At 41.0% G+C, this 12,865-nt stretch overlaps 1 protein-coding gene across 1 annotated transcript in view; it reads right to left on the minus strand.

Annotated features, from left to right (window-relative positions):
- LOC120022991 (thyroid peroxidase-like) overlaps nt 1-12,865 on the minus strand; it is a 66,935-nt gene that overhangs the window by 43,836 nt on the left and 10,234 nt on the right. The window contains exons 2-6 of the mRNA XM_038966942.1: nt 11,015-11,147; nt 10,546-10,675; nt 5,825-6,031; nt 5,103-5,621; nt 131-389 (exon numbers count right to left, since the gene is read on the minus strand). Of these exons, the coding sequence (XP_038822870.1) occupies nt 131-389; nt 5,103-5,621; nt 5,825-6,031; nt 10,546-10,675; nt 11,015-11,147 (1,248 nt within the window). The remainder of the gene's footprint in view (nt 1-130; nt 390-5,102; nt 5,622-5,824; nt 6,032-10,545; nt 10,676-11,014; nt 11,148-12,865) is intronic.

A 12,865-nucleotide genomic window follows, 5' to 3' on the forward strand; every position in this document is an offset into this window, starting at 1 on the left:
AGAACGACAGATTTTTACCTTGTCAGCTCGGGGATTCAATCCAGCAACCTTTCGGTTATTGGCCCTACAGCTCTAACCGCTAGGCTACCTGCCACCACGAAATATGTAAGCAGCATATGAGAATACCAACCCTCTTTGACGAGTCGCCAGGGACTGAAGAAAGTCTTATGCAGACTCAAAGAGGAGAAGCGTTCATGTTCCTGGAAGCTCTGGTTGAGTCTCCGGAGAACTGAGGGAATAGTGGCATGGCCAAATCGGAATGCAGCAGTAGAGAACACATTGGAGGCTGAGGGCTCTGTAGTTGGATCATAGCCCCCATAGGGACCAATGTAAAGATCAAAAGCCTCTTTTCCAATGATTTTGGGAACATAATCCCTGGTGGTTATAATCTGGGGGCAAATACAGAACAAAGCAAAAGGAGACCGTTAGTTAATTATTTTTTTTAAGAATACATTTTGCAATCTACAAGTTTCTATGTCCATTCCATTAAAATATATATACATTTCCTGTAGTCCAAGTTGGAACAGGACAGGTTACCCTCAGGGTTCAAATTAATGCACTGCCACCAGATATCCTTGCAGAAAATTTGCAAGATTATCTAGGACAGGCTGTATACATTCATCTGAATATATTCTACTGAGATGGTATTTTGGGATATCTTATGCGAGCTTGAAGATATTGTTTATTTGTTTCCCATGTGGTTAACCTCATAAAATGTAATTTGGCCTCAATATAAATAATGTATGGTGTCATTTTGGAGTCACTTTTATTGTAAATAAGAATATAATACGTTTCTTAACACTTCGACATTAATTTTGGATGCTACCAGGATTATGGATCATCATGAATGAATCCTGAATAATGATGAGTGAGAAAGTTACAGATGCACATATATCATGCCCCCAAGACATGCTAACGTCTCACCATTACAATAACAGGGGAGGTTAGCATTTTATATCATACCCCCAAGACATGCTAACCTCTCACCATTACAATAACAGGGGAGGTTAGCATTTTATATCATACCCCCAAGACATGCTAACCTCTCACCATTACAATAACAGGGGAGGTTAGCATTTTATATCATACCCCCAAGACATGCCAACCTCTCACCATTACAATAACAGTGGAGGTTAGCATTTTATATCATACCCCCAAGACATGCTAACCTCTCACCATTACAATAACAGGGGAGGTTAGCATTTTATATCATAACCCCCAAGACATGCTAACCTCTCACCATTACAATAACAGGGGAGGTTAGCATTTTATATCATACCCCCAAGACATGCTAACCTCTCACCATTACAATAACAGGGGAGGTTAGCATTTTATATCATAACCCCCAAGACATGCTAACCTCTCACCATTACAATAACAGGGGAGGTTAGCATTTTATATCATAACCCCCAAGACATGCTAACCTCTCACCATTACAATAACAGGGGAGGTTAGCATTTATGTGGGGGTATGACATTTGTGTCTGTAACTTTCTCCCTCATCATTATTCACAATTCATTCAGCATTATCTGTAATCCTGGTAGCATCCACATTTATGTAGAAGTGTTCATTTACATTGAAAGTGACTCCAAAATGAAGAAAAAAAATACATTATTTACCATTCATTTCTATTGGGCAGAAAATAATCTGAAACACAACTAAAACACAGAGTAAATGCATCCAACACATGTGTAGATTCACAAGCTTGATGTAGTCTATACGTGTTGTGAATATGGGACCAAATACTTCCCTTTTACTACTTTAATACACATAAGTGAATTTGTCCCAATACTTTTTCTCCCCTAAAATGGGGGGACTGTGTACAAAAAGTGCTATAATTTCACAACAGTTCACCTGATATGGATGAAAATACCCTCAATCTGCACTTTAAAATCATAGTCATTGGTTTATTTCAAATCCACATTTTTGGAGTATAGAGCCATGAGAAGAAGAAATGCTTCACCGTCCAAATAATTACAGAGGACACTGTATCACACACAGAGACACTGCAGTATGTACAGGGCACTGTATCACACACAGAGACACTGCAGTATGTACAGGGCACTGTATCACACACAGAGACACTGCAGTATGTACAGGGCACTGTATCACACACAGAGACACTGCAGTATGTACAGGGCACTGTATCACACACAGAGACACTGCAGTATGTACAGGGCACTGTATCACACACAGAGACACTGCAGTATGTACAGGGCACTGTATCACACACAGAGACACTGCAGTATGTACAGGGCACTGTATCACACACAGAGACACTGCAGTATGTACAGGGCACTGTATCACACACAGAGACACTGCAGTATGTACAGGGCACTGTATCACACAGAGACATTGCAGTATGTACAGGGCACTATATAACACACAGAGACATTGCAGTATGTACAGGGCACTATATAACACACAGAGACATTGCAGTAGATACAGGGCACTATATAACACACAGAGACATTGCAGCAGATACAGGGCACTGTATCACACACAGAGACAATGCAGCAGATACAGGGCACTATATAACACACAGAGACATTGCAGCAGATACAGGGCACTGTATCACACACAGAGACATTGCAGCAGATACAGGGCACTGTATCACACACAGAGACATTGCAGCAGATACAGGGCACTGTATCACACAGAGACACTGCAGTATGTACAGGGCACTATATAACACACAGAGACATTGCAGTAGATACAGGGCACTATATAACACACAGAGACATTGCAGCAGATGCAGGGCACTGTATCACACACAGAGACATTGCAGCAGATACAGGGCACTGTATCACACACAGAGACATTGCAGCAGATACAGGGCACTGTATCACACAGAGACACTGCAGTATGTACAGGGCACTATATAACACACAGAGACATTGCAGTAGATACAGGGCACTATATAACACACAGAGACATTGCAGCAGATACAGGGCACTGTATCACACACAGAGACATTGCAGCAGATACAGGGCACTATATAACACACAGAGACATTGCAGCAGATACAGGGCACTATATAACACACAGAGACATTGCAGCAGATACAGGGCACTATATAACACACAGAGACATTGCAGCAGATACAGGGCACTGTATCACACACAGAGACATTGCAGCAGATACAGGGCACTGTATCACACACAGAGACAATGCAGCAGATACAGGGCACTATATAACTCAGAGACATTGCAGTAGATACAGGGCACTATATAACACACAGAGACATTGCAGCAGATACAGGGCACTATATAACACACAGAGACATTGCAGCAGATACAGGGCACTATATAACACACAGAGACATTGCAGCAGATACAGGGCACTATATAACACACAGAGACATTGCAGCAGATACAGGGCACTGTATCACACACAGAGACAATACAGCATGTACAGTATATGAGGCCTTGCTCTCTTCACATTTTACAAGACAGTCAATTTGATCATCTTATAGAAAATCAACCCTTTCGGAGACTTTGTTGAAACAATTGTATTCTGGTTGGTGTTTAGCTTCTCTCTGACAAGACATCATATGTTCTCTCCCTGGCATTTCAATGGAAGGAGACCTGGGTTGCGCTTAGCCTTACAGATTCTTCTTTGACCAATATAATGCCGCTTTTATCCAGCTGAGATAGGGGGAAAAGTATTTAGTAGTCTACCTGGCCTTTAATCTAGATAATTCCCTGTCCCTGTGGTCGGAGGGATTCCTAAGCAGTAAAACGAACACCATGAGAGTTATAGTGTTATCCTTATATCCACTCTGGGATTACCATTTGGGCCATTTTCTATCACATTTTGAAATGACAGAAGTACATGCAGGCGATTCAGTTCACCTTATTCTATGTCAGATGGACTAAGCAAGCAGGTTGATCCCCTTTTGACTTTCAAAACTGACTTTCGACCAGAAAAGATAAGAACTGAATGCAACAATATCAACGATTTTACAGTTTACAGTTAATTTAAGGAAATCAGTCAATTTAAATAACTTCATTACGCCCTAATCTATGGATGTAACATTACTGGGCAGGGGCACAGCCATGAGTGGGCCTGGGAGGGCATAGTCCCACCCACTGGGGAGCTTGCCCAGCCACTGGGGAGCCAGGCCCAGCCACTGGGGAGCCAGGCCCAGCCACTGGGGAGCCAGGCCCAGCCACTGGGGAGCCAGGCCCAGCCAATCAAAAGGAGTTTTTCCCCTCAAAAGGGCTTTATGACAGACAGATATGCTCCTCAGTCGATCCTGCAGGTGAAGAAGCCGGATGTGGAGGTCCTGGGCTGGCGTGATTACACCTGGTCTGTGGTTGTGAGGCCAGTTGGACGTTCTGCCAAATTCTCTAAAACAATGTTGGAGGTGGCTTATGGTAGAAAAATCAACATACAAAGCTCTGTTGGACAATCCTGTAGTCAGCATGCAGATTGCATGCTCCCTCAAAACATGATACATCTGTGGCATTGTGTTGTGTGACAAAACTGCACATTTTAGAGTGGCCTTTTATTGTCCCCCAGCACAAGGTGCACCTGTGTAATGATCATGCTGTTTAATCAGCTTCTTGATATGCCACACCTGTCAGGTGGATGGATTTTCTTGGCAAAGGAGAACTGTTCACTAACAGGGATGTTCATTAACAGAAATAAGCTTCTTGTGCATATGGAAAAATGTGGGGATCTTTTATTTCAGCTCATGAAACATGGGACCAACACTTTACATGTTGCGTTTATATTTTTGTTCAGTATAATTGAATACATCTATTTTGTATTGACTACTGTAAGACCAATGGCCGTTTTTAAGAAGTTATTTGTGCACTTTAAATTCAAAACCCATTTCTGATACAGATCAGAACTCTGAATTAAGAGATTGACCTCTGACCTAAAAGGAATATCTTCTTACCTGGGTATTGCTAATATCACTCTGATAATCTCACTACAATAAGTAACACCATACATCAGGCGCCAGGAACTAGGGGTGCTGGGTCATCCCACAACAAAGCAAGGCTCCCCCAAAGTGAAAATACTACACGACTATGTATTTTAATACAATTCATACAATATTATCATGACGTTACATCATGTACAGTGGGACTTGCCTGGTGCAGAGCTCCGATGATCTTGCGGGCCTCTTGGTAAATAACCTCTGAGCTCCAGTGTGGGTTGAGGCCATTCAAGGCCTCTGCGATTCTATTGTGTTCTCTCATCCACAACGTGTGTAGAGCCACCAGAGTCAGAACTTCATTCACCCTGCTGTCCCCAGCCAGGAAACAATCCACCCTTTCCCCCTGAGGATCCCCTGGATCTTGGAAGCATGGAGACGGGGTGTTGGGGACAAAAGGCAGGTAGGGTCTGCCACTACGGTCAGTGAATCTGCTGTTGACAGCCAGCCGACCCTCAGTGTTTGAGAGGTCTCGAAGGGCACTCTGTAAATATGGGGTGTGGCCGTATACAGTGGATGCATCCAGGAAAGACGTGATTGAGTTCATTTGTTGACGTTGTAGCGCGTGTTTGATGTCCGCCGTCGCAGCCTGTGCATTACCGGAGAAGCAGGCTGGCGACGAACGAAAGAACGGCACACAGCTTCTGTTCCCAGACAGTTTGTCATCAGGGAATGTCTGTGAGAGAAAGAACACAACTTAGTTTCAGCCCCCAAAAAATGCACAGTTTATCATGTTATATAAGTGTTTTCCAAAAAGCTATACTTTACAACACTGCTGTCTCCCTAAAAAGGATTGGTAGGAGTTGGGAAGCAGACAGACAACTGATGTGAAAGCGTATTCATTAGGGTTAGGGTTAGGGTTAGGATACGAGTGGTTACCTCAATAGGGAAACAAGGGTTTATGTTTTCGCACGTCTTTAAACAGTCCAGTCCTCCCAAGAAAGCAGCTCTGCTTGTGCTTTGAGGAGTGAAGGATATGTCATGGTCGATGTACTGGCCCCAGTCCACTAGCATCTGACAATAAACAGCATCTAGCAACATGGGTTTGCTGGAGCTCTGCAGTATTTTCTTGCTGACTTCATGTACCTGGTAATGCAGTGGGGGAACATGACACAGTATGTTTAGATGATACATGTTGATATTTTTGGAGTTTGATGGTTCTAAACTCGTCCTCATAATAATAATAATGAATATTATATAATATAATTATATAATAATGAAGATATCGACAGCTTCACTGTTCACAAACACAAGTACACTGCAAGCATGACCGTAGCACATGTCCATATCTCTCAACAAAGATGACCTTTAAATAACCTCTTAGATGTAAAGTCCCCTGTTTAGAGGACCTGCATGGTTCTGGTACAGGTTTCAACCTGGCATATTTGCTTTTAAATCGATCTGTGGAAACCATAGATTGAAATGGCTTGCATTGAGCGATAGCGAGCGATATCCCTGGTTCTCACAGACACAGCAGTGTATATTTTCCACCTGTGGTATGTAGGATGTGAAATCTGACACCACTTGAAGGTGGGATGTCCCTCCTACCATTGAATTATCTCTTCAGACTATCCAACTACTTCTGGCTGAACACTAAGACACTGACAAAGCACATGCCGCGTTCATAAAGCTAGTCGAAACTAGGACTCTCAGAAACGTTTGACTTGCTAACTTGTATACCTTACAACCAGTTAGCACGTGAAAAATGTCACAGCTTCCTAGTTCCGACTAGCACGTGAACGCGGCAACATGCCTGCAATAGATACACACGGCGAGGCAGGGCTTAACATGCCCATGCCCCCCGAGTACAGTACAGACTCAGTACTCCCATTACTCCTGTGTTAAATTGACAACTTTACTCATTACCCGATAACGGCAGATTGTTTTCTGTTTTTTTTATCATTCTATGAACATTTGGGATATGCTTGATAGGTTTAACGTACTTCCATGTTGTCGAAATCAACTACCTAAAAACACTTTCATTCTGAACGTAAAAATGTTTAGCATGAACAGATAGACTGTCGAATGGAATGTACGATCACGATTATCAGTCAAAGGGACGATTCTAACGAACTTTCTAAAACTATCTCAAACCTGCTGTTTGTTTGAACAATAGTAGGAGAAAAGACCAGCACATTCATTTTCACCAACTGCCCAAGGACCAGGTGAGAAGAACATCATGGTTTCAGGCTATTTACGCCACTATGATGATGATGGAAAGCTGTCTGGCTCTGGTTATTTGATAAATCTATGAGTGTTCGAAGCCCTTCATCGCTGGTATGTCGTTAACACCTGTTTGTATCTAAATAGCTATGTGTATTGCATACATCTTGCTAGTTAGCTTGTAGTAAGGACTAGTGAGCTGTATCCAACCAAATGACAGCTATAATATTCTTCGGCATTTGGATATTAATGCAAACCTGGATATTCCACCAACTAGGTGCTGTATTACCATAAGCTACTTTGGGCCATTTGGTAGTGTGGTCTCCCCAGCTGGTCTCCGGCTAGTTGAAAGGACATACAGTACCAGTCAAAGTTTAGACACACCTCCTCATTATACAATTTTTCTTTATTTTTACTATTTTATACACTGTAGAATAATAGTTAAGACATCAGAACTATGAAATAACACATATGGAATCATGCAGTAACCCAGACAGTGTTAAAGAAATCAACATATATTGTATATTCGAGATTCATCAAAGTAGCCACCCTTTGCCTTGATGACGGCTTTAAACGCTCTTTGCATTCTCTCAACCAGCTTCATGAGGTAGTCACCTGGAATGCATTTCAATTAACAGGTGTGCCTTCTTAAAAGTTAATTTGTGGAATTTCTTTCCTTCTTAATGTGTTTCAGCCAATCAGTTGTGTTGTGACAAGGTAGGGATGGTATACAGAAGATAGCCCTATTTGGTAAAATACCAAGTCCATATTATGGCAAGAACAGCTCTTATAAGCAAAGAGAAACGACAGTCCATCATTACTTTAAGATATGAAGGTCAGTCAATATAGAAAATGTCAAGAACTTTCAAAGTTTCTTCATGTGCAGTCACAAAAAACATCAAGTGCTATGATGAAACTGGCTCTCATGACGACCACCACAGGAAGGGAAGACGCAACAAGAATAAACTTTTCTAAATACCTAGACCCTTCAAGGGCAGGCAAACACAGGAAGTAGTTACGCGACATATCTAAGACTAGCTAATTCAATCGAGATTAACTTCTCTCGCTAGCCAGCCAGCTAACGTCAGCTAACAGGCAAAAAAAGCTAGGGGTAAACAAACAGTGACAGCTCTATTAGCTTTACTGTCAGTGTGAGCAGGTCGGGTAAAACAACAGAGTGGCAGAAGACGTATCATGCAAATAATTTGCGCTACCGAGTGGGGCAGCAGTCTAAGGCACTGCATCTCAGTGCTAGAGGGATCACTACAGACCCTGGTTCGATTCACAACCGGTCGTGATTGGGAGTCCCGTACTGTAGGGTGGCGCACAATTGGCCCAGCATCGTCCGGGTTAGGGTTTGCCCGGGGTAGGCCGTCATCGTAAATAAAACAAATGTTCTAAACTGACTTGCCTAGTTAAATAAAGGTACAAAAAAAAGAGCTGTTGTGACAACCAGGTATGTTAGTAATGACGCTGCTGAAAACATTAATTAAAACATCCAAAAAGTGCCAGTAGTTTTGCTTAGGATGTTAAAGTTAGATGGGAGTACCGGGAGTACTCTACGGCTGTACCCTACCCGGGGCCGTGGTCATGTTAAGCAACTTCTTGCCGTGTACACTACTGTTCAAAAGTTTGGGGTCACTTAGAAATGTCCTTGTTTTTGAAAGAAAATCACTTTTTTTGTCCATTAAAATAACATTATATTGATCCGAAATACAGTGTAGACATTGTTAATGTTGTAAATGACTATTGTAGGTCGAAACGGCATATTTGTTTATGGAATATCAACATAGGCGTACAGAGGCCCGTTATCAGCAACCATCACTCCTGTGTTCCAATGGCACGTTGTGTTAGCTAATCCAGGTTTATAATTTTAAAAGGCTAATTGATCATTAGAAAACCCTTTTGCAATTATGTTAGCACAACTGAAAACTGTTGTGCTAATTAAAGAAGCAATAAAACCGTGCTTCTTTAGACTAGTTGAGTATCTGGAGCATCAGAATTTGTGGGTTCGATTACAGGCTCAAAATGGCCAGAAACAAAGCACTTTCTTCTGAAACTCGTCAGTCTATTCTTGTTCTGAGAAATGAAGGCTATTCCATGTGAGAAATTGCCAAGAAAATGAAGATCTTGTACAACGCTGTGTACTACTCCCTTCACAGAACAGAGCAAACTGGCCCTAACCAGAATAAAAGAGGGGTTTCCTTACATCATAGCACAGCGGGAGGAAGTGGTTTCGTCGCTCAGGAACATTCAGAGATCGCTTTATAGCCAGTAATCTAAAATAATTTGTAGATTTTAAACAAAAATACACTTTCTGTTTGTCATAGACGGAGGATTAATATAAGAAGATCGGCCGGTTCCTATTGAGGTCAGGGAGCCAAGCTGGAGCTCTGTGATGTTCACAGCGGTGGGGCAGATGTTTTGATCGAGAGAGACACTTAGAAAATATGAACAAATATGTATTTTACAGGTATAAGGAAGGTGAAATCATGTAGTTAGTAATTTTATCATTTGATTATGCTGTATTTAGAAAGCATATCAGTAATTTCAAATATTATTCATATAGTTTTGTTGAATAAGAAATATATATCAAATATTTTTATTTTATCATAGTTTGTATTTACTTGAGCTTGTGTCCTCAAAAGTGACTATACCTCAACAATTTACAACTATTTTTTTTAAATCAGAAAGGTGAGATTTTAATCTTTCTTGGAGTATGTAGCATTACTAGTTATTGTTTATGACCCTCTCGTGATAAATAGTTACTTTTGGGGATTACGTAGATGACATTTTAGATTACATTTAGTTACATTTCACTGACGATTTCAATTAGTTTCAAGGAGGTGTTTGAGGATTACAAAGGGTGTTTTACCAACTTCACAACCTCGGAGGAAAAATTCGGAATTTACAGTAGCTTCAGAATCACAGTAAAAAATATGTTGTAATACAGACAAATACATGTTAGGTTCCATTTAGTGGGTTAAACACTGTGCAAACTGCAGGCTGTGTAGCTATGTAATGTATTGTATATTTAATGATGTTTTTCTCCATTTTTAAAAATCCAGTCAGTGTGTGGTGATAACATGAAATACGACAGCTGAAATATCTGAAATGCAAATATGAATGCAAATCGGATTATATTCCTTTTGGCAAAAAAAACCCCATATTAACAGGTTCTCAGTATGATAAAAAAATATATATATTTTCTAGAACCAGAAATAGTTCATATCTCTGTACCTGCCTAATGAATGCATGCAGCATGTGTGCTGTCCTACAATTTACTAACCTAATTTTGCAGTTATTTAAATGCAATGGATATTCTGCACACGTTTTTAATAGAAAGCAGATAACACTGGAAAACTAAGTAGACTCCTTTCAAATAGCTTTTCTTATGAAAACATGTTGCACCTGCAGTCTCACAATTTAGAGATTACCGGGGGAAGTTGGAAGCCATTATATAGTTGCCCATGGTTCCAGCCCTTTGGTTGTCTTTCTCCGTCTTCATATTCTGCCGGAAGCCATCTGGCCAAGGCACTGTTGGCTGTGCCCCAGAAAGGCTTGTGCCTGAAAAATATGTTTAAATCTGTCAAAATATCCCATAATACAAAACAGGTGTGTATGCCATCTCCGATTGCAACATCTCATAGAGAATAAGTTAATTATAGTGCATGGTGGGAGTTTTTAGAGGAATTGTGTGGAAATCAACAGAAAACAGCTATGTGTGTGTGGGGGGGGGGGGATTATTCAATTTCTAGTTACTTAAAAAACATAGAATACTATTGTAATCTTTTGAATCTATGAAGAAAGAAAATGTACTTTCTAACCTATTTTGAGAAATGTAAAATATAAGTATAAACAAAACGTATTGTGGATGTTCAGATTTGGTGAAAAGATACCAGACACCTATTGTTGCAGACTCCAGATATGGAACGGTACTCGTTGGCGAGGCAGTCGTTGTGACAGAAGGCTGGGAGAACGGGTGGAGGACAACCTGACAGGTCTGCAATCAGCGCCAAGTCCTCCAATGAAAGGAGCTCTTGAGAAGTGACAGCACTGAGTTAACTAAAGCAAATAGTCTGCAACAGATTGTCTCATTAGGCTGGTCAGGGCAGCCATTTTGCAATTCAATAATATTGCTGACACTGTATATGCGAAAGGCTTATCTTTGACGTTTAACTCTAAGTGAAGTGTGCATCCTGCATGCATCTCTTCTATGTCGTACCAGTATCTGACTCAAGTTAGAACCACACAGATCTCAGGAAGTTATTTGACTATACCACAGAGTAGACATGACCTTTGTGCTGTCATTGCAAGCGTACAGCATAGCCTACATGACTCATATATAGTGTGATAACGGTTGAAGTGAAATATGACCATAGACCTACCTGATGCAACAAGAGCCCTTTTATGTCTCTGGCTGGCTCTGTCCTTCAGAATAAATAAAGTTGTGTCAAACACCTCTGCAGCTCTGGAAATCTCTTGGGTCTCAGGCTCTGCTTGCCGGAGAAATGAAAACAGCTGCATTGGGGACCGGAGTGTGCCTCGCCTGTGATTCAGAGGAATTGGCAGATAAGTAGTGAAAAAGTGGACCCCGCTCCCCCCCGCTCTTAAAACAAATGTAAAAGTAATGTATCTAGGAACACTCTCACATGAACCATACACACACTGTCATTAGGTTCATTACTCTGTCCTGGTGTGACATAACGCTGTGTCCACCATCTGAAGGCTTTCTTGAAAAGAGGAAAAGAGTAATCCCCCATTGTCAAATGATGCTCCTGGAAGAGTCAAACATAAGACTTGTAAGGAAACCAACCATGATATATAACATGGAAACATAATATAGAGAGCCGTTTCTATTTATTTAAATTGTTAGAGGACGTATACAAAAAAAAAACAAGGCAATATTATTATGAAAATAATAAAGCTACAGTGTTGTGATCCCTGTAGTCATTTGGCCAGGAAGAAAGGAACAGAGACATTCTCCTCTGTTACTACGTATATCTCCTCTAAAGCAGCGAAGGAAAGTTGTATATACCTTTTGAATGGCACCTAATGTGGCTGAGCAGGAGATAATTAGTAACCTCTCTCCGTTACCCGGGAGTGACTTGTATCGACATCATGACATTCCGTGGAAGGGAAGTAGATACTGAACCCAATACAGACTGATGTGATCCAGGAAATAGCCCTCAGACAATAGGGCTTTAGAATGAGCAGATCTGATACCTTCTCATATCACATAGTAGCGGTTCTGGAAGTGTCCCAGCTGACGTTGAGGGAGTTTTTCAACGCCATAGTAGCAGGGAAAGACGTGGACCCATCCTGGAAGAAGGCCATCTATAAGGTGATCTGTAAACTAGACAGTGAAGTCCCCGAGGTCTTCAAATCACCCAACTGTCTGCAGGAACTACTGAACGAATAACGTGGACGTGACGTTTTCGGGACAAAACCACTGCACTTAGAGTCCACACTCAAAAAAAAGAAAAAGGAATAAAAAGTTTTGTTTTAAAAACTGTATACATTTTCAGTTTTTTTGTACAATTCTGTCTACTACAGTTTTTTGTAAAATGTTACACTTTGACCTGTTTTTTTTCTTCTTCATTTGTGGCCAACTAACAAGCGAGAGGAATGGTTTTCTGCTGAAGACTTACAGACAACTATATCTATGGATGAATGGAGTTGAGTGTAAAAATCGGAAAATGGGGTTCCAATTTTTTAAAAAAAAAAAAAAAAATTTTTTTGGGTTCGGGGATGTCT

Source organism: Salvelinus namaycush, chromosome 28, assembly GCF_016432855.1.
Source record: "Salvelinus namaycush isolate Seneca chromosome 28, SaNama_1.0, whole genome shotgun sequence".
Classification (NCBI taxonomy): Eukaryota; Metazoa; Chordata; class Actinopteri; order Salmoniformes; family Salmonidae; genus Salvelinus; species Salvelinus namaycush.